The 23805-nt window shown below is 37.5% G+C and overlaps 1 protein-coding gene across 14 annotated transcripts in view; it reads right to left on the reverse strand.

Moving 5' to 3' along the window:
- The window catches only part of ELMO1 (engulfment and cell motility 1), a 305702-nt gene that overhangs the window by 161437 nt on the left and 120460 nt on the right, over positions 1-23805 (reverse strand). For all 14 annotated transcript variants that reach the window (XM_080579782.1, XM_080579779.1, XM_080579789.1 and 11 more), the window contains one exon: positions 6766-6870. In XM_080579782.1, coding sequence (XP_080435908.1) covers positions 6766-6870 — 105 coding nt within the window. The remainder of the gene's footprint in view (positions 1-6765; positions 6871-23805) is intronic.

Here is a 23805-nt window from a genome sequence, read left to right on the forward strand (position 1 = left end):
CCATTTTCCTCAGCTTCAGCATCAGCATTCTCTTAAGATCCTTTGCTCAGCACTGTCCCCTCTAACCCCTCTTGTTATCTTCATCATTTTATTTCCAATTTGCCTTGTTTCCTCTCCCCCTTATCTCAGCCTTCCTCCACATTCCTGGGCCAGATCAGAAATTCGTTGCGGCAAAACTTAAACAAAACAACAATTTTGTCTGCCTTGCTCAGGTAGGCACTAGAATTGCTGTTTGTTAAACCAATATTTGAAAGATAAGCTGAGACCTACATGGGATGGGGTGGGGTGTGGGTGGGTATCCAATTTTGTCCTTGTGTTACAACACACAGGTTACAGGATGAATTCAAACTGGCCTGGTAGCATTACAGCCAGTGTTCGACTCTGCAGCCATAAAGCACTTTAACTCAGATGGCTATTTCCAATAGCTGGTTTTCTTTTTAGAACATCATGGTGTTCCACCCCCCAGCCCCCCACCCCCTTCTTTTAAAACGACCTAAAAGTTAGTGTCAAACTATCAGAAGTGAAATTTGGATGGTTCTGCTCCACATGAGCAGCTGCACCTAGGGATAAATTTTGCTTCTCACATAAACACCTTAACATAAAGCACAATCATAGTGTCTTTACTTTCTATCAAAAGCTAAGTACACTGCGACTTGTCCTCATATATTACACAGCTTCTTTCTTCCTTTGCCACTCCATGCAAAAACAACCAGATCACTGTGAAGCCTGGTGGCAAGGCCCAAGAAAACTGAGAAGGCCCAGCTGCCACGACGTCTTCAGAAGCTGCACCAGGATCTGCTCTTCGCTTCTCACAGGCCCCAGTTGGGGCATGAAACTGCTTAGGGACACGGTTTAGGGGGTGACATTGGTAGCTGCATGATGTTTGGACCAGATGATCTTCGAGGTCTTTTCCAACCCTAATGATTCTATGATTCCTCCTCCATCCCTGCGCCATGCAAATGTGAGAGGGCAATATTTTCCCTCAGTCATCTTGCTCACCTACAGCAGAGGAAGAGAGCAAGAACCTACAGTACCTGCATAATGTAGCAAGTTTTTGAATTTTCTTTTCTCTCACAACGTAAGAAAGGCCCTATTAGTGCTCTAATGTTCTTGTGGTATGGATATATTAGAAAAGCTTCAACCTTTGTCTCACATCAATGAGACCGGCAGCTAGTAGCATCACAAAAGCTCCATGAAAGAGGAAATGAGAAAAACCTATGAGACTCCATAGCTACTCTTCTTTTCTCCCCAGGTATGACAGAGAAAAGAGAAAGCAAGAACACATTAAGAGACTGGGAGCCACAAGGCATAGACAATTTGGCCTTATGTGGAAAATTGCATTGTCTCATGAGACACACCAGGAAGACATGCATAACAAAGCTCACTTTTCTCACTACCTTTAGCAGAACAGAAATAAATTACATCCCTTTCCAATCATTTCTGGGAGGAAAAAAATAGTATGGCAGAAATCAGGCTCAGTTTTATTTCAGAAAATGCTGAAATTATATGTTGGACTACTCATATCTGATCAGGCTAGAATGAGTAGGCATGAGGAGACTTTGTGAATTGGTGGAAGGATGTGTAGGCAGCCTCCTATACAACAACTGCATGGGTTAGAAAGTATACGGCACGCAGTCTGGCTGTGACTCAACCCATTAAAGTTCTGAAAGGTCTCTGCAGAACGCCAGCAATCTTCCTGCCTGCATCACGGGGGCTCATAAACAGCACCTGCTCCTCCAGTGTGACTTCTGAAGACTTAAAAGGAAAAGACATTCTCTCCTCAACCTCCCCAAAAGCAGCAACTCAAGTAGCTGCTGGGGAAGAAGTGTCACTGCATCACAGCTGTATGAATAACTGATTTTCCAGCTCAGCAGATGCAGAGGAAAGGGGGATTTTCTATTTCTGACCCTAAACCAGCTCAATTTCTAATTTTCAGTTAAAATAACTATTGGCTCAAAGTCCTAATGTTGTTTTGATTTGGAGCATTTTGATAACTTAATACTTGTCTGAAATACAAGAACAGAAAATTTAGGAACATGCCACTACGTATCTTGCACATCATTCACAAAAATACAGCACCAATGGATCCACTATAAAATACACCATAGGATCAGTAAGCCCAACTCCGCAAAATAGATTTCAACACTGGTTTCCCACCCTGTAGACGATATTTTATACTGCCACTTCCACATTTAATATCTAAAAAATATCTGCATGAAATAGATATAATCCTTGGGAATAGGGAGAAACCATCTCTTCTCTTGAATTTCAGATTACTGTAAAATGATCTCTTTCCAAGGAACACTTTTTTTTTCAGGCTGAATGTATGAAAAGCTTACTCATCTAATAAATAGCAAAAAATGGGCATAAACTTGGGTAGCCGACTGAGCAGAATCCAGACATATAGCTAGCCAGCGCTCATACCTGGAGCTGCTACGTTTATTTGTGGTTTCTGCCTGAAGCAGCAATCTTTTGTGCTTGAACAAAAAGAGACACAGCATAACTGTTCTCAAGGAGGAATCTTACTCCACAGAAGAGAGACGTGTTAGAATATGGATGGTCATAAGCACAGAAGAAAAAAATGTGGACTAGTCACAACTTGTAAGTCAACAAAAGCAACTTCATTAAAATGAGACTCACGTACCCCACCACAGGCAATGGTGTATATGACTTCTCTAAGATTCAGATGACTATCTGTGAAATACAATAACCTATAGTAAAATCCTCCATTCCTTCCCAGATAAATGTTATAACTATGTTTAGACATCTTTGAGGAAAATGTAAAATAACATAATATTTCAATAGTTGCACATTAGAAGCTAAGGTATATTTCCTCTAAGTTCAGCTTACCCTATGGCATCTTCTCTTTCTGCCTGAGAACACTTAAATTAACAAAGATACAAGAAGAACAGCAGTCCACTCACAACAGAAGTAGTGCTGATTTTGGTGCCTGCTATGAAAAACATCTAAACTAATATTGAGTGCACTTGTAGGAGTCAGGTTATCAAAACTGCAAAATTATTTTATCTATAGAAGCATCTCAGGCACAAACGTGGCAGATTTAAATACAAAACAACAAATAACTCTCAAATTTTTCTGGGTTACAAATAAAAGAACTGCTCCGTTTTGGTTCCTTCAGCTTGCCCTCTACACAAAACAAAGTAGATCTCATTATTTTACAACAGTATTGGCAAACAATGAAGTGCATACAGACAAAAAGCAAAATAAAAATCAGGCAAATGAATGCACGTGTGCCTACAAACACATGCATACAAGATATTTCATTTTCACATATTTATTCCTCACTCCTCATTGTATTGAAAACAAAATGAATCTGAATAGTCTAGTATCATGAATTCCCAAACAAATCAACAACAAAGCACCAATAAATTGAGATACTGATAGCATGATAGGATTTCCATGGAAAGGTTTTTCCTCAGACCCTTTTAACAACTCAGGAAAGTTTCAAATGCACACTGCTACAAGTTACCAGCATGAAAAATCTTACGGTGTCTACATTGAATAGTCTGTTTTAAATGGTAACTTATAATTTTATTTTTAAAATTAGTAGAACTTGAAACTGAAGTAGTTTTGGAAAGGAGCAAATTGCAGTTAGGGTTGAAAATGTGTCTGCTCCAAAAGAACAAAAAAAATTTATCTGTCAGAAAGCTTTATTCCCATCATTTTCTTCACTGTTAACTTTAATTATACACTCTGACTGTCCTATAATTACATAGCTTGGGAAGCTGCCAATTTTTTCCTGCGGAAACTTTTATAATTTCTTGCAGAGATTCAACATTACTTCCATCAATACATTCCATATAGTTTATGTCACCACCTTTTAAAAGCAAAGCCTCTGATGATAGCAATTGATTATTTAAGTGGAACATGAAAAAAATGCATGCACTTTACTAAAGTCACTGATAGCACCAAACAATTAATTTAAAAAAAAAAAAAGAAAGAAAGAAAAGCTAACTCAATAAGAGACTAATTCAATAGGACTTCAAAAAAAAATCCATATGACAGCTAAGGACACTACACAACCAAAGCGAACATGCACAACGAAAACATGCTCCTTCACACACACAAAAAAACAACCTTTCTTCAGGAGGCACCAATCATTTTATATAGTAAACAAAGTGAGATTAAAAAAAAACAAAGTATAAATAAAGAAAAACAACTTGGTTTATCTGAGTAAAGACAGCAAGAAAAAACAAACATCGCTATAGTTTCAGGAGTAAATGTGCAACAGGCAAAAGAAATAAGATAAATGAAATGTTGGAAGTTGTTAGGAATCAAAATTGAAACTAAAAGTTTCCTTGGTTTTGTTTTCATTTTCGCTGTGACACACCTATGTTTTCACCCTCAAACGCTTCCTGCTTTCAAGATGCAGAGTTACCCATTTGCTTCACTGCCTTCATACTCGTGTTCTTCAACACATTGCAAACACGTTTGCTGTCACTGTAAGTACTTTTGCTTGGCACTGGTCTTGGAAGCCTTACTGTCCCCCTTCACTGAAGGTCACTGCAGCTTCAAACATCCTTCTCATCTAATTAATCCATTTATTATGCAAATTACTCCTAAGTGGAATCAGCTATGAAAGCCATAACAAAAAGACAAAAAGGAAAGAGATTGCTTACTGCTTGCCTGCCTTCTCTTCTAACCTCTCCTTACCCAGCTTTTTCAGTAATATATGAAGATACCTTACTAAGGGCCATGCAGCTGGGACATCCTAAGAAATCAGCAGGTCAGACTGCAGTGATTTGTACCACCCATTAAAATATAGCACTGGCAATAGACTCGGTGTAGTCATCACAATTTCCTGATAGTATCTTCATTTAATACACTGCACAGTGTCAGGAAAAACTTCATATTTTCCAAGTTAATTTTAAACCAATGCTGGTTTCCAATCTCAATTTTAATTACCCCATAGCACAGATATTATCTAATTTGGGGGCTTAGGAATTGACCCATGGTACAGCAATTAACTGCATTGCAAAATGCAGTTTCCTTGACTCTGGAAAGACAAGTAGGCTAACATATTCCCAAGGTGTGTTAGCAGCTCCCACAACAACTTTTGGCAAGCAATTTTATCTCAGCATGACTCAGCATGGCATTTCTAGTGTACACGTACTCTTTCTGAGGTGAGAAATATATAAGGCACACCCAGACGTTCTTGTAAAAGGAATCCTACAAGAATAAAGACAGGCATCTCAAAATAACAACAACAATTCTCAGTAATGCAGCAACAAAAATACTGCATTACAGAAACAAAGCTGAGGAGCACCAAAGTCCTTTCTAAAAAGTGGCTAATTACATGCTATACTGGACCCAATTTTTAAAACAGCATCTGCAACTTGAAAATGAAGAAGAAATAAAAAATAAATTGAGAGAAGTCAATGAAAGCTCATTTTCAACAGTTTCTGTCCTCTTTAAATTCTTTCGGACTTCTTCAAAATACACGTGTGCTATGTGGGATGCACGGGCAACCCATACTGTGTGTATCCTCTAAATTTAGAATTTTAAAAAGATCCCTATGAAGTAACACCATCCAGATCTTACCCAAATTTAAAATGAGAAATCCAAATTCTAATGAGAAAATGTAACCACATATCTTTTTTATAAAGAAAGCCACAGTTCAGCATAGTTTATCCAGAAAACATACTCACTGCTCAGTATGTGAAATAACCCTTAATTTCAGGCGTTGATCAGGTTCAATAACTATTCCACATTGCAGACTGCCACAGTCTGTTACTGCTAGGTTCAGACTGAGGCAGAAAGATGTATTTACAGAGCAAAACCAACAATCTTGTGGTCTCCTATTATACCCATGAATCATCCTGTCTTGGATATCAGCACACTCTTTACAAACCTATTACAGCCTTAACACTATTCTACTTAGAACAAAAACTAGATGATAACTCTTACAGCTTACTTCATATAAGTTCACTCCTCACTATTTAGTAGAAACAATTGATGTGCTTACTGTCTCTATATGCAAACTTCCTCATGCAGGCCCCTGGGCACACACTTTCTGGGGGTAGTTAAACCATCCCTACCAGCTCAGGACTCTGACTTTCTAGACTATCTTCTACTCCCATCTGTGCCAGATGGGTTTGCTCATGGCAAATATTCTATTTCATTAAAGGTCAGGAAAAGTTGCTCTATTTGATGCAGCTATTATTCTCCTGTATGCCTCTTCCCATAAGGATGTAACAATACAACTTGTTTTAACTACACTTGAAATAACAAATGTAGGAAGTAAACTGGGCAGGGGAAGGAACAGGTTGTGCAAGTGAATTCTGATGCTTTTTACCTGTTTTTCTACAAGCATTACTTTACCTAAAGCAATAGTTTTAGTTTAGGGAGCATCTCAGAGATGAGAGTTATCTCAGGACACTGTCAACTCAGTTATCAAGTCATTTGCTAGTCAAATCCTCCTTCCCACAGAAAATCCTGATAATTTTTGGTAGGCTTTAAGCAGAGCAGAGAATTCTGCACAAACAATCATTTCTGAGCTCATAGTTCATCCGAAAAGGCACAAGCTCATCTCTCTTCTCTTTGCAGGCCTAAGAGAATATCCATAATATTTCACTCAGCTTATACAGACATGACATGTTTCAGTGTTAACATGGTTTGCCCTCCTATAGTTACAGTGAACCAGTTACAGTTAACAGTGAACCTTCCTCTTCAAACTGAACCATAAACAGGACATTATCAGTATATACAGGGAATTGCACATATCTTATCGAGGAGAAGTCTTACCCGTATATAAGCATCCTGGTGATGTTTAGCGAAATACAGCATATTGTCAAGGGCTAGCATTCCTGGAGGAGTCTGTGTAAAATCCATTGCTGGGTTTACATGATTCTGCAAAAAAGATAACAAGATCACTTTATTAGTACATTTCCATAAACTATCCGCTCACCTGTGATTTTTGATGTGCACCATGTTAGCATGCTGTGCCAGAGGCCAGCAACACAGGCCTTTTTGCTGAGTAGAAAACCTGTAACACAGAAATGGTGCACACCTCAAAGAACTTCAAAGCCAAACACAAACAGTACGAGACTGGCTTATCAGTCATTTACTTGTCTAACTATGCAATGGAGCTCCAAAAAGGAGATCTGTGCTTCTATAGCACTCAACCAAGTCTTTCATATATCTGATAGACTCATTGTGGTGTTAGAAACTTGAAGTAATAATTAATGAAAATGCAGATACACATGCAAACAGCCTCCACAATACATACTTATACAAATGCTATGGGATGATTTCAAATAAACCATGAAAAGGAGAAAAAGCTCCTAAATTCAAAAGCCACATTAAGTCTATTGGATCTCGTAGAGTCCTGAACACAAAGGGTCTCAGATAAAAGTATATGAAATTAAATAGATTCATCATCTGGAATTCAAGTAAATTTTGTTAAGTTTTAAATCTATGAACTTAAGTATGAAATTAATGAACAAACATACCAAACATAACCAAAACTTGTCAGCTTCCACGTGCACCTAAGTTTCAAATGTTCAGTTTCACTTGTTACACACAAAATGACATTTGCTCAAATATTCATTAACACCATCAGTCTTTTGATGGGATGGAATTAAATGTACATCTGAGTAAGTTTCATGTAGTTCATGGTTCTGAACATTTCTGAACAAATCTGAACATTTGTCTGGCCGTGGACAGACTTAAACAACACAGAACCGCTCAGAAAAACAAAGACCCAAGGGTATGTCTCCATCAAAAATGCTTATCTCCGGCTAGTCTCTTTTATCACTATCACCTTTTCAATGTCTGCAGCTCCACTCATTCTGACACAGAAAGATTTCCCTAGTCACTTTGCGATGGTATTTCTATTCTGCAAGACTCAGCTGTGAGAGTTTTTAGAAGTGCATTTCCCATCACAAAACTTACTATATAACAATGGTAAAGATCAGCACAGATTTCTTCTTCTGTCAATCTCTTTCTGCACTGTACTTGGGGTCTGATCCGCCCACCTCACTGACAAAAGCATAGGCTGACTACTTTGCCTCCTGTTGATTCTGCCAGGCCATGAAGTTGCAGAAATGTAGGATTCCACTCTCTTGCCTGCCTTATCTTTAGATGTATGACATGTTGGTTTTAGCTAGTCAATAATTCATATTCACATGAAAGATTAGAAATACTAGAAAGTTAAAATTATATATTAAGGTTACTTCTGCCACTTTAAAAGCAGACAAAGATTTGGGGATCAGGATAGCGTGCACAGTCTATTCTTTTTACATGTACACCAGTTCTCTGAAGCACGACAAGCAACACAATCAGAGTCTCACTGCTTCACAGTGGAGAATCAAGAGGACGTCTGAAATCCTAGATTTTTATGGGGAGATATCTATGCAGTAGAATGGGAGTAGTTTAGAGTGGAAAACAAATGTTTAGTGAGTTGACTGCATTTTCCAAAAAAAATCACCCAAATTCATCAACTTTAATTTTTTAAAAAAAGTCCTTTATGGCTGTTTCCTCAACTCAACCTTCCATTTTCGACATGTAATATATTTATCAGCCAGAACACTTTTACAATCAGTACAAGACTGTTTCTCACAGATGACAAGCAAAACAGACTTTAGCTTCTGGGAGAGGAACATTTCCCTTCCTGACATTTTCAAGCATTCCAGAAAGTGCATCCTTTTGAGAGGATGGGTCTGGCAGACAAACAAATGCTCCCCCTTAGCCCTGATAATCCCAACATGAACATCCTGGTAAGATCTTCTACACATTTGAAGTTCTCTTCATTATGCATACAAAGTCCTGGGGAACACCACTTTGCCTCATAATGAGTACTTTTCCTTGGGAAAGCTGCTGAGAAGCTGTCAACAGGGAACCTCACAGTACCATTTTTATAACACCTTTTCCAAGCAGAACTTCAGCACAGGGATGCACATACTCTCTTCATTGCCATGCTACAGCACAGGCAGAACATAGTTAGATAAATACTGGCAAGCAGAGAGTATCAAGACCCAGCTACCTTTCTGTAGCTATTAGAATAATCAGCACTCATTTTACTGGTATTTACAAGCAATGTTAAAATAAAAGCAGGATACCAAAATAAAAGGTTGACCCACTGTTGCCTGAATAGTTCTCTCCTTCATCCTATTCTAGCATCTCAAGTTACGTGGAAACATCGACAAAAACAAATGGGAACAAGAGAAATCTCACTGCATTTGTAACAAGGGTTCATTTTGTCTCTTACCATCGATAAAGATCTGTTCAATCAGAAAAGTCATCTCCATCGCATTACTTTTTCCCAAGTCAAGCCTATATATCCAGCTATTTTCAGCTGTTTCAAAAGTTTCTGTCACTTTTGATCCCAGGATAATGAGGGCTTGATCTTAAACTCTATTAAGTCAAATCACTGGAGATACACCAGCTGACAATAACTCAGGATCCACAATTCTGGTGTGTGAGACAGTAAATTATCTTCAATTATTCTTCAAAAACAAAAAGAATGCAGGCTGCTTTGTTCTATTCCTTCTCCATCCCTCCCCAAATCATCCTTTTCTTAACATGTTGAATGTTTGTGATTGAAATATTAACTGATTGAGAGTGGGTTTAGAAATGAGATATAAAGCTAAATTACCTAAAATGCTGTAGTGAATAATTTAGAAGTATTCAAACATCCCCACCTACAACATAATTTATTAAATATATGGAAAACAACACCTCAAGCAAATTAGCTGCATCTGTTTAGTATAAAGTCCATTCCATTTTTCTCTTTATAAAAAAACAAGAAATACAAAGGGAACAGATTTGTCACCTACAATTTTTCAGGTAATTTCTTTTTTTTTTTTTTCCATTAGACTGAATAATATCTACATAACCTTCAGCTTCTGAGCAGTATTTAACAGCTTATGTTCTTATGCTATATACGTTGACATACCAAAAACACCAAGAATGTTAGCCAGCTTAGCAGAGTACTGTGAAAATGAAAGTTCAGTCTTCTGGATAAGATGCAAATCCAAAATCACGTCTGCTTGTGGCATTATCAAAAAAGTAAATAACATAAAATCATGTGGCATGTTTCACAAGATTATAGCTATTCTGGATAAATTCCAGTGTAGTAATTATAATCAGATAACCTAGTATTCTCATGCAGCCCTAGCTGCATAAAGCTTTCCTCTCTATCTATCCTGAATGGCTCCACTGTCTTCCTCTTGGCTTCCAAGGCAATCTCTGAGGGATGTATAGATTTCAGCTGTAAGAATGTGTCCTGACACTGAGATGCTTAATCACGGTAATGGTGCACTGTCTGTAGATAACCACTAATGGAATAAGCGATGCTAGTTCCTTGTATTAATCCTAACAGTGCCTTCCACATGACTATGCCGAAGCACAGACACCATTTATTTCCGTGCATTCACAGTCTACTAAAGGTACAAACTTACTTATTTCTGCCTTGACAGATATTGACAGCCTATCACAGGTTTTTCATCAGTGCTGTGTTCAGCTATGTAAATCAGTTGCCAGGTTATGCTAATTATTCCTGAATGCTGCTTGCAGTCAGTGCTAGACCCAGTAATTGCTGTTCCACACAGGAAGAGCAAACTTCTGTTTTTCCAACCCCAATGTAGTTCACATGAAATGTTATTCTGAATGTCTCCATTCTGTAGGCTTGTATGACAAAAACATTACAGGAATTCCCAGGGAGGTATTGGGATTGTAGAAGAACCGATGATAAAAGAACTTCAGAACATCTGAAGAAGAGACAAATTTAAATAGTGTTAATATAAAACGATGCCCCTCAAAATTGGTCATATTTTTTCTTACAGAAGAAGGGACAATCTGGCTACAAAGATAATGCAAAAGGCAGTGATCACCTCCTTCCTTGAATTGCAATTATTTATTTTCCTCTTGCTTTTAAATCTAAACTACTGTTTCATGGGCCAGGAAGGAAAGCAATCACCTTGTTCTATATCACTGGAGTACCTACACTAAAACCTTCCTTAGGTCAAAGGCATAAATTACAGTAATAGATACGTGGATGTTTGCGCTATCTGAACTCAGAGCAAGAATGGCAGGAACATTTCAAGTTGTATTTTCAGTGAATTATGAATTGGTAAACTTATGTTAGAATCAGTAAGCACAAAACCTCAACATTCACCCCTTCTATAAATGCTCCTGAAGTTTTCCACACAAAATGTTCTCATCTGTTCATTTACACAAAAATTACAAATATGAAAAAAAGCTACATAAAAAAATTGTGAAGTTAGTCAGCTAAAATTCTTAACGAGGAAGTAATTTTCTCATTTTATTTAACAGCACTGTATTCAAAGAGCTGATGCATACAACTTCCATCATTCAATTTAATGAGATCTAACAGTGACTTGGGAATTTTCAACCTCTATGCACTCAGTGAAAGCAAGAACTAACAAACAGATTTGTTTTTCCCTTGATAGCTATTTAAGTATGTAAATGTGCATTTTTTTTTTCTCTTCCAAAGCCACTTTTTGAATTTTCCAACACAAATCTGGGATAGAATGACTTTTTATCTGGAGGATCACTGAATTAAAAAAAAAAATAAAGTACTAAAAACACTGTGTACCTTGAGTCGGATGTCTGCAAGCTCAGCAGCTGTTACATCTTTAAAGAGTATGTAGAAATTTTTTTTAAGATACATTGCATTCAAGTCAATTAAATCACATACCATCCCCACCCTTCTTAGCATTTAAATAACTCCAGTGTAGTTCTACTGGATATAGTTTTCACAAGACTTACAAATTATATTTGCATATTTACAGAGCAGTAATATTTTTCACTTTAACATATCTCTAGCTTTGTCCAGCTTCATTCATCAGCAAATACTTGAACATTTCTACTTGCTTTAGCATTTTCATGACAGCTTTACAATACATGTTAACAGACTGTGAATATCATCCTCCATAAATAAAATTCATTCTAACATACCTAACACATTAAGCAACAGTCTAGATCAAGTTTGAACTCACCAATACAAAACTGACCTTCTCAACAACAAAGAAATCTAAGTGCAATCTGCACATCAAAATTCCAAAATTTGACTAACGTTCCCTTATCATAGAATGGCTCGGGTTGGAAGGGCCCTTAAAGATCATCTCGTTCCAACCTCCCTGATCTAACTAAGGTACTACGTAATCTAATGTAAAGCACCACAGCACCATATACATCACCCCTAGACGTTTGTCTCAGTCATGAATTGAGTCTACAGTGGTCAGAAATCACAAAACCTGAACGTTACGGTGACATAACAAAACTCACCTAAAATCATCAGATAAGACAACAGAGCATGGGAAAAGACAAGCACTGCATTTTTTCAGACATGAATAAACTACACTTTGTAAGCAAGACATAAAGCTTTTGCACAATGCTTCATATTTTCTAAGTACTTATACTGCAGCTTTACAGTTACATAGAGCTAATGCTTTGTGTTCCAAGACCTTAAGCCTTATGGACAGAGGCAATACTCTGAAAGCCTCAAAGAATCTAAAACAAATGCTACAACACTGAGGGATGCAAGATATCTTGTCCAATGCAAGATAGGAGTACAGTTGTCACAGGGATAGTAAACAAATAATAACAATAAACTATTACAAATAACCCCAGATTAAATGTTTTCAGCTAAACAGAAGCCAGACGAGGCACAATCAAAATGTACCCAAGCAATCCTATCTTCGCTTGTGTACACATCATGTTCTTAAGTCCATTTTAGGCACGAAAAGCCTTTTTTTGAGTTCAGGTAAGTTTTACGTCTGCTGAGTAAGGTACACTGTGACTTTTCTTATTTAAGCATAATGGCTGGCACTGTTTGTATATTGGTGTACAGGCATTAATGGTTCTGGCTGATGCTTCAAAGACTACTTATTAAAGAACAGTTCAGAGCTATTTAACAAGCACTTTGTATAAAAGTTAATGAAATGATAGAAAATGTTTAACAAGTGTACATAAATATTTATTTTAGCTTCTGGCCAAAATATGCAAGTTGCATAGCCTATCAACAAGAAAAAGGAGCTCCTGACCATTTTATTAAATAAATTTTATTATTAAATAAAATGGAAGGCTCAAAACCAAGTTCTGCCAAGTCTTTGGCTTCTTGAGACAGAATTTTCTAAGAATAAGACTGAGACAAGAGCATCTTTTTGATTGTTTTATTTACACTTCAGGCAATTTTACCTAACCTCTTTAAAGTAAAATTTGCCTCTAATTTAAAGCACATTAATTGAAACACCTTTCAGTCGTCATTTCCTTATAAGAGAAAGAAAAAACACTTAGATAAGGATTTGAGTAACATCAGGGTAAAAATAATCATTGCAATTTTCCTAAGGATGTTTTATCTACAGGAAAGCCACATGGGAAGCAGCTGACTTAATTGCTGCAGTTGCCTCTCCCGTACATCATCACTCAGAAGACTTGAGTGGATCTCTGACAGGATCCTTCGTACTGTAACGAGCAGCTCCAGTGAAGGATATGATGTTTGTTATGGGAGGAATGGCACAACCACAGAACAGCAACTAATCTGTAGTAAAAGAAACTGTCAAATCTATATTTTAGCTGTCTTTAGACCTAAGTCCCCATATACAAAATGACTCTTCCTACAGTCTAATCTTCCTACAGCTCAAGTACAAACAGCCAGGCTTTATAAATACCAAAATAGAAGGGTTCGGAAAATAGGACCACACTCTGAAAGCCTTTGAGTCCATACTTCTGTCTTAAACCAACATTAGTCTATGCCTGTACTATAGCATACCTCATTTGCCTTCAGTAGTGCGGCATTTTTAATTATAATAAAGACTGGATCCATTTGCTGTGGAATTTCAGTTCACCCAACTTCCGTTTTTCTTTGCCTCCCTCTACAGGAATGTGAAATGTGAAAAGGAGCTGTGCTTTGCAAAATTTGCAACTTTTTGTATGGCCCAAGCATTCTTCCGCTATACCTCCAGGCTCCTCCAGATTAACATCAAAAAGAGAATGGAGTTGCACAAAAATGTAAGAAGATTAAAAGAATTAAGGAGTTTTTAAAAGAATACGTATTGCCTTCTGTGTAGAGGCTGTGTAACAAGCAGACTGTATCAAAGAGTCAAAAGATTCAGAATTCAGATATGGAGGTGTTTTTAATTTGAAGGGGAAAAAAATCAATTATTCCCAAAGGAGTTGCTCTACTCCCCCTCATCTCTTAATTCATTTACAGGCCTGAGTTCATGAAACTGCATAGTCAGAGAGCATCTCTTACCCATATTGTAATTCTTCATAACTGAATAAAATCCAAACACTTTGTGTGCTCTATTTACTATCCTTTACATCTTACAACAGGCAAAAAAGCACAAGGAATGAGAGGAGGGAGGAGCAAAGCAGTATGTACATATAAGCAACATACACACTGAAAACTGCATAGGCTTAAGGAAAAATGAGTATTTGTAATAATGAACACTAAATTGAATTTACAGTGTTTCACAAAACTAACATTACTTCGTTACTGGCAATCAGCTACCTGAGTGAATCAGATGAAGCCCATAATACAAGAGAAAAGATGTCATTATATCTGACTAGTTTCTGGGAGCCTGTTTCTTCAACTTAGTTCTTTTGTTTGCAAATTCTGAGGGATATGCAGTACATAGCATCTAGAGAAAGAAGTCCAAGATCTATCTCTAAGAGAAGGGGTTAGAAAGCAATTAGTGGTAAGACAACTCTTCTTTAATGATGAACAGACAGATCATTCAAAGCTTTACCACATCCAAATTTACGGAGCTTGCCTGCCCCCAGGAGTTTAGAGCTGTAATGCACACAGTGGGTGAGTGGCAAACAAGATTTTACAAAATAGTGAAATCGCAAATAGTAAATAAAAACATGCAACAAATGCAATGTTCTGATGACCCTAAGCTTACGTTAGAACATGTATATCCGTTAATGGATTTTCTTCAGAACAGGCATACTCTTTTAATCAAAATCAGCTTTTACAACTTCACAAGTAAAGATATTGGAAAGGCATAAAACCAAACAAAAACTTTTACACTCCCTCTGGAAGGGAAAAAAAAAAAAGCTGATCTCATCTTGCTATTAAGAAACTGATTTAAAGGATGATACTTAATATTTATATTAAGCATAAAATTATAAAAAAGTATTAAAGATTGTGATTATATAGACTCAGCTCATTCACATAGACACAAAACTACAGATACTTCATTCTGAATAGTTTTAACTTCATTCTTACACTGATAACAGGTAAGGTCAAAGCACATTGGCAGCCCATCAAAATGATTTTTCTTTATTTCTTAATTTATTTTTGATCTGTTCCCTTCTGGAAGGACTAAAGCTAAAAGGAATTCAGCAGTACACGGCAAAAGGCTCATTTATTCATTTTAACAATGTGCAGATTGTTAGATGCCCATAGCTTCTGACAAACAATTCTGGTAAATTGCATGCGGCTGCATGGTAAACAAGAACAATGGATTCAACATATGGATTTTCTGGCCCCAGTTCTTGGTTACCGTAATGATCCATCTGACCTGGGCACCTCTTTCTGTGCAAATACTGGCTCAGACCAAGAGTACCACTTTTACAGAAGCTTAGTAGCTTGTATAACACACAGATATCAACACTGTGCAATGTCACAAGGTCAGACTTCCTGGGTACAAAACTGAATGATTTTTTATTAAAAGAGAAGTTCTCAGGTTTGCTCCCATCTATTTAAAGTCTCATGTCTCCAAATAGCAGTAATTCTTTCGCGCCCCTCTGTAAGCATTCAGAGTCAGCAGCAAATAATCTGATTCTGAAGACTGATAATGCATTTTTTTCATGATGTATGTTCAGATTTGCTCATCACTTCATGGTCTTCATCAGACATCCCTTTTTTTTTTTTTGTCATTTTCCATTGTACACCACACTGCAATCACATTTGGCTGAGAGCAGCATCTACTCCACTGCCAGAGCCAAGCACCCCTCTCCCTTGGGGGCTGTACCCCGAGGCCATCTTCACCAGGCTCTGCCCTACTCACGTGAAGGGTGACCAAGATGTTCCCTGCTCGTGCTCAGCAGGCATCCACCCGTGCTTCTGTGCCCTGCTCAAAGTGGTTTGAGGGCTCAACAGAAGAGAACTGTGGATCGAACACTAACCCTGGGGACTACCCCGCTCTAAATCATACCAGAAAGGTATCTTCCACAGTGGCAAGTTGACCTTGAAGGACTCTGCAATGTGACTTCTGTGTTTCACTCAAAAACAAACAAAAACTCCCACACAAACAAGGAACAACAACAAAAAGCACGTAGCAATCCTATTTCCATCACAATTCCAATATGGGATGTTTGGTTCATGGTAAATGGTAAATTTAAAACTGTGCTTATGGGTAAGAATGCAGTAGGTTGCACACCTGTGGGCTCCTATCAGAACTGGGCTCTATTAGGAGGTTAAGTGCACATGGCACCTCAGGGATGCCCTATTTCTGCCTCTCAAGTTTTGAGACAGAGTGATGGTTTGTTGCTGTCGCTCACAATGCCAACTCAGGCCATGTTTACAAATCAAACCTAAGCTTTTCTGGTTAGACCTTAAACTATGTTTACAATCTCATATTTTACAGATTTGCAGAGACTGCTGGGAAAAAAAATCCAGATTGCGAAAAAGTATCTCTGTCTTGGTGCATATCAGTCTTGCATAAACTCTAAGACACAGGAACAAACTAGTATTTCAGAAAGAAAATATCCCATCAGTCACAGCCAGAAAAGAAACCATGCTTAGAGTTCTGTAAGAAACTGTAATGTGCAAGCCAGTTTAAGTAACTTTCTATTCCCCCAAAAAGGTATTGTTTAGCTTAAACGTCAAACAATTGCTGGCAACTCAGAGATGGGAATTTACACCATAAAACAGTGTTTCCTAGTATTTCTCGGGCTGAAATAATTCTTCTGTAAGTAATTGCATACAACTGAGCTGTTCAACAACTTTTGCTAACAACCTACATCTAGCGGGATGCTAGTGGCCTCTGTTGTGTGATGTTAAAAATTAGGTAGAAGCTTTGTCTTGAAACGAGGTTCAGCTCTATTCCAAGTAATTCCAAGATGTATAAATACAGTAAATTAACAACTGGGCTTACTGATTGTGGTGCTCCAAATGTCAGTATACAGTAGTAAAACCCTTAATTACTTGCTTGGTATCATCATCCATTTACTTGTATTTCCTTTACCCTTTCCATTTTCTTGTAGTTTAAGTATTTTATCTACTTTTCTAGTACAGGTTTCAGTACCTCCACTTGTGGTTGCTCAGCTAGGGATGTATCAAGCAGCAAGAAACCCTCACCTGTGAGGTATCTTACACCCTAGACACCCAGGGGAAAAAAAAAAAAAAAAAGATGAAGTAAAATAAAACTAACTTCTGAAAATAGCTAACCAATGCACATTTAAAATCTCGAAGAGAAGAAGAACTACAACTTTTCCTCTCTACCTTTCAGTCTTCCTCCTTCTGATGAAGAAATGCATGCAGTTTGCCAGGCACCTTCCAATTCAGATATTAAGCAGCCAAATAACAACCTGACTTGGAAGTGGCTAAAGTTTCCATGCATCCTCTCTTTCACATCTTACAGCAATCTTTAACAACTGCTACCACTATAGTTTTGAGCTACTTCTAAAAGGTTTTTTTTTTGTTTGTTTGTTTGGTTGGTTTTTTAAGTCAAAACAATGATCTCTTTAAACCAAAGCCATCTTGATAAAACCTAAATGAAGTCACAGTCAAACCCATCTGTAGAGATTTGCAGGTATAATCCTTTACCTCTCTGGAAGAAAATGAAAAGCATCATCAACAGTAAAAAATACTTCTTCACTTTCACTAAACCACTGGATGCAGACAGAAACAACTGCATGATTTTTCTATCAAAGTCTCGATGGAAAACAGGCAGCATTCTGAAAGGCAGAGGGAGAAGGTTTATTTGGGAAGCTCAACACTCAAGAGAGAAATGCTTCAGAAAGCTCTTCATTATCCCAGAAAGTCAAAGAAACAGTATAAATCAGTAGGGAAGCAAGATGTCAAAAGCAAACAGAAACAGTAAAGATGTTTAATTGCATGTAACACTAACCTGAGCCACAGGTGGCATGGTCGTCTGACACTTTCCATTTTGAGACTTCCTTTGCTTCTGATACTTTACAACTACTCTGTTTGGACTGAATGCTTAGCATCTCCTTTAGGTTTTAGCAGAATCTTTGGTCATTTGTAGGAATGTTTTATTAAACACTGCATTGCTCTTATTAACTTTATTTTTACACTGTTGTTTTGCTGAAGAACTCCATCCCAGTCACGCTTTGTAAGAAGAGGTTCTAGTTTAGGAAAAGGATTGTTTTTGTGCCAGTCTTGAGATTCCTCTGGAATGTAGACTATATTTGGCCACATTATACAAAAACTCAGGATACACTGAATTTCACAAGTCTGTATGGAGCATACAGGGTTTTTTTGTTTTGTTTTGTTTTTTCCCCTGAAGGTGATGCCTGTCCTGGGCATTCCCTGGCCTCATCTTCAAGGCTTAGAGAAAAAGCAATGACTAGAAACCAGGAGTTGAGTGGACAGAAGCTAAGTAGAGGGACGCACGGTAACAGTGTGAGGAAAGAGTCAAAGCCAGGCATTTGGAAAGGTTTGGAGGAAGGAGGGGTGCAAGCGTGGCAGGGCAGAAGCTATGACAGAAGGGCAGGAGGGCTATAATTAGCCTGTGGCTGAACAAAAGGAGAGTAAACATCATGACTGAAGCAGAGTGAAATGTAAAGGAGGAGAAAAGCAGAGGCAGACAGAAGAAAAACTGCCTGTAATTAAATATCACAAAGAATGAAGGGAATGAAACAAGGCTTTAAAGATATTTTTCTGCCTTTTCTTAAAAACATTCAATGTTGCCGCTCTTTTAGTACAATGTGGGGGTGTTGCACTTCTGATGCAGACATATCTATGATGCAGATATGTATTAATATATAAAATACACAAACATTTGAAACATTTACATCAGTTTAGATGCTTTCACTGATTCAAGATCATTATTACTTGAGGTTCTGGGCTGTTATTCCCAGTGAATAGATCTTGTTCATATGATATTCCTATATACAGCAACAGGATTCTAGCAATAAATGCTACTCTCTTAAAAACAGGAATAACAGAACAGGTCCTCAAGTTGTGTTTTTTTTGTTTTGTTTTGTTGTTGTTTTTGTCTCAAGTTCTTCTACATAGTGTTTATGAAAACAAATACAGTAACATGAATTTCTGTGTCTCTACTTAAAAAGTGATCAAATACCAAAACTAATAGTCACTATACATCTACACTCTCTGATAACACATTGAAATAAAGATGTATGATTAGCCTTCATCTTCCAAAACTTACCATGAGGAATAAACCAGTAAAGACTTATTTCTGAAATACCCACTGAAAAATTTCAGGTTCAAAACTGAATCGTGGAACGCAGAACAAAGTTTGCAAACAACAGAGAACAGCAACCTCTAGTGGTCATAAGGGTTAAAAAAATTAATAAATGCTACATACATTCTTGTCTTACTCCACTTGTTCAATATTAAAAGGAACTTCAGTAGCAAAAGGGAAGACCATGTGTTTTTTTCTAGTCTCACACTACTATCTGCAATTTTAATTCTGTTAAATAAAGGGATACTTAAATCTATGAACCATGTACTACAGTGAAAGGTGAGAAGAAACTCCTTTCTAGTGAAGTTCCATTAGACCTGTTTTCTGCAATGCTTCATGGTGTTTAATTATTAGCTATCAGTAATAAAGGACAAAGGACTTTACTTTAGAGGGGGACATTGCTACATACAGATATACTGTCACTAAACTAAGTCACTTCTATCTCAGGGCAAAGCAGCCTATTCAAATAGCTCAGCAAAAGGCATTTTTCCTAAACTGATTATTCTTCCAGCAATAAATTATTTCACAAGTTTTGAAACAGTAGATATGGAAACAGAGGGTTGTGAGGGTAGAGAAAACAGTGGAGGATGGAAAACTACAAATAATTTTCAGGAGTGCTGAAAACCTGCTACCTATGCCATTCTCTCATTGAGCTACAGACTACAAGCTTCTCCATTTCAAGTTTAAAAAAGGACTTGATCTAGGCTGACACACAGTGACATTCTGAAGACGTTCTTTTGCCACTGCCAAATCCAACAATGGAATCTGAATGTAAGAAAGCATGACCTTTACTGTAGGTGAAGCTTCACCAAAGGATAAACAATGCAACACTTCTTATCGCTGCCTAACGACACCAAGAGGAGGAAACATTAGAAAGCTATGAACGGAACAGTTGCAAATGACTACTCAAATCCTTCCAGATCTCATGAATGACTCAATTTCACCGGCTCAGGGAAAAAATCCTGACTCACTACAGTCACTCTGACAGATAGATGGCTTGTGCTTGCAAAGGCAATGTCCTGAACAAATAATTCCCGTTTGCTGGTGGAAGAGAGACTACTTAAATCTCAGGCCAAACCTCTCAGTTAAGACAGCCGTGGACTTAGCCTGGTGAGAAAGCTATGTCTAGAAACAACAAGGCAACTTGCACCTTACACAGTCTTCTGTAAGACAGTCACTATGTTCTTAATTTTGCAAATACTTGATTTGACACTCTCAGCTCTGCTCTGCGGAAAGTAACACTCACACGGGTGTAACAGAAGCCATACACTGAAGAAGGAAGAAAGTGTTCTGAAAAAAATAAAGTGTTGAGCATCTTTCCTCTGCCAGAAAAGTCTAGGGGAAAAATTTTTCCCCTTATCTCTAAATGGGGACTATCTTTAGGCTTCAGCTAGGGAACTATTCAAAGAGATTATGAAGAGCACCACAGGACCCCTGAGGAAACTTAATAGTTTTTCATCTTCAAAGCACTATTTGGATATTGTGCTGTGAAACAAAGGATTTTTTTGAAGAATGAGATCAAAAGAAAAAAACAAATTAGTTACTCATCTGGGACATGAAGATTGGGGGGCGGGGGGAGGCAAGTCTGAAAAAAGTCTCAGCAGCTCATCAGGCCTACATTCTGCCTAAGGAAGTATCAGGTATGCTTTAATTACTCTTAACTATTCATTGAGTTTCTTTTCTAAAGATCTCTACATGACAACCCTTCTAAAGTATCTATTATAGATAGCTTATATTAGAAAGTTTTTGTAATGTCTAACAAATCAGCTATGCTGCCACGTAAGGTCATTATTTATCCTATTATTCGTGTTTCCCTTCAGACCTCGGTAATAAACCCCCTCACCTTATTCCCAGTCTTTGTACATTTTTTTTTTCCTGGATCCACCACTGTCAAACACGGTATATAATCCTTTTCATAAAGAATCAACCTCCATCTTTAAACTATTAATGAAATTTGTCCCCATCAATCCAATTAAAAAATAATCATATTTTCCTTAAATGCATCGTCATCAGTGCCTTTTAGCTTACATATGACTTCCTCCCTCTCAGCATTTGTGAACATGACATTTACACAGTGTTTAGCCTGGTGGAATAAACAAGGCAACCTTTTTAAGTCACCTCTTGTAAGAAATCTCTCTTATTGCTGCACAAGTCTTGCTCTATGCACTTGTCCTAAATTCAATCAGTCCCCAATCACTGCATAAACAATTAAAATTATGCAGTGCTCTAAATGATGTCACCAAAACACAGAAAATGTTCTTAACAGCTCAGCTGCTAGGAAACTAACTTTCCAGATATATTCTAGGCTAACATTTGACTTTTTTGTAACTACAGTGCACAATCTCTCCTATTTTTGCCTATTTTTTCCCTACTTTTGTCTCTGCTCCAAAAGGCCATCTAATTTGGTGTATGACATGGTGATTGTTTCCTTGATGTCTCCCAGATCTGTTTCATCAGGAGATTTCATCAGTATATGTTCACTCTTATGTCACCACCACAACTGTTTTCTAAGTTAAGCCCATGTCTACCTTTACAAGAACTACAGATCATTCTAAAATTTCCCTTTTAATTGTCATATTTTGTCAGACAAATCCTCACTGGCTTCCCATCTCTTGTACTAATGTCCATTTTATTTGTCTATACTAATAAATTCCAGCAAGGCTAAGAAATCATTATCACATCAGAGCAAAGAAATCATTTTCCATCTTGAATTTTTGCATGCATAAAAACAACTTACATTTTATTGAAATCAAAAGGAAAAAAAAAAAGCTCCACACACCACAAATGAAAAAATCTCAAACAGTTTTTCTTCACTTTTTAACTTATTTAAATTGCTTAGAATTTGGTTAGATCTGCCTCTAACTTTAACTGTCAGTGATAAGTTGTAGTGAATGTGTTTAATGATATTTACAGAACTATGAGAAAACATAACTCAAGAAATTGATATTGTGTATATCTGTTGCCTACTTTGGTTATAGGAATAAAGTTTACTCAAATGCAATAAGATTTTTGAAGCTTCACATGCAGTGAACTCTACAAAACTGAACAGCTTAGAAATTTCAAGAGCAATTTTATCATTGCCAACACTTGTACCTTTATCTATTAGCTATCTGTAACACAAAACTACATTATTATTTGCAAGTCTGCAAAACTCTACTTCTCCTACAAGAATTGCCATAGATAAACTGCTGAAAGAGATTTTAAGGCAGGAAGAAAAGAAGGAACTCAAGCTATTTAATTTGCAATTGCCTCAGAAAAATAATTCAATAAGGTGAAACGTATCTTACATCTCCTAATTGGGTCATCTTTTGTTGTATTTGTCAGTATTTTAGTAAATCTCTTCAAAACTATCTCTGCTGAAAATCTCTTTACCCATAATAAACTTCACACTGGACATCTCGACCATCTGGAAAGGCCCTGTGGTTGCTTTAACTGAATATAGGTTTCTAACTATGTAGTTTTACAAATGGTATTGTAAACTTCTGAAACCACGTCTGGACTTTCTCTTTTGTTGACATTACATTTGCAATGTGGCAAAGCCTTTTCATGTGGCCAAGAAAAATGAATAGAATTCCTGCATTTCCCATACAGAAAGACAACAAGCAGTCCAGGAACAACTGGATGGCTAGACATGGTTTTGCTCTCCCCCTCGGAAAGAACGTTTAATCAGTTCAAGAAATTAGCATCCTAACCACCACCACCAGTGGAATGAAAGCAGCATTCGAAGGCAGCCACCAATTTGGCTGGGTTTCTTCTCGTGTTAGACAGCCAAAAGAAAAGGAAGAGAAACCTCCCGTTATTCAGGGCACAGTTCGGTTTGTTTATGTATCCTTCTACCTGCATTTTTCAAAAGCACTGAAGACGTTTTAATGTTAGAGGTAAAAGAAGTAGGTGGGGTAAAGGCAGCCATAGGCTAACTGGAGGCCAGTCAGAGCATAGCCCATGTGTGAGGCTCAGTCAGATTCACTGTTTGAGAGCCAGCCTGAGCTCTACAACAGGCACTTCTCCAGCTCTGTGAGGAAGGTCAAATTCCTTTTCAGCTATGGAAAAAGTCATACATGTAGAGTCACCTGTACTCTCAGCTCCAAGAAAAAGTTCTGCTCAAGAGCAGAGTAACTCTCCTCACACTTTACAATTAACATATTTATCATTTGTGCATTGCCTCATTATTCTGTTAGGGGGATAACCTGCCTCCCATTAGGACCCTTATCATGGAACTCTGAAAAGCTCACTCGCCTGTATTTCTGATCTCCCATTATGCTTTCCTTCTATTTATCCTTCCACATTTTCTTCATTGTTTTGATCGCAGTTCCCATTCCCTCCCAGACTTTAATCGCCATTCCCTGTCGGAAAGCCATCAGAATTACATAGCAAATACTGCTGTTGTTACCCCTGACAACTGTTGATTTCTGTAGGCTTCCCA

Source organism: Anser brachyrhynchus, assembly GCF_964034855.1.
Source record: "Anser brachyrhynchus genome assembly, chromosome: 2".
Classification (NCBI taxonomy): Eukaryota; Metazoa; Chordata; class Aves; order Anseriformes; family Anatidae; genus Anser; species Anser brachyrhynchus.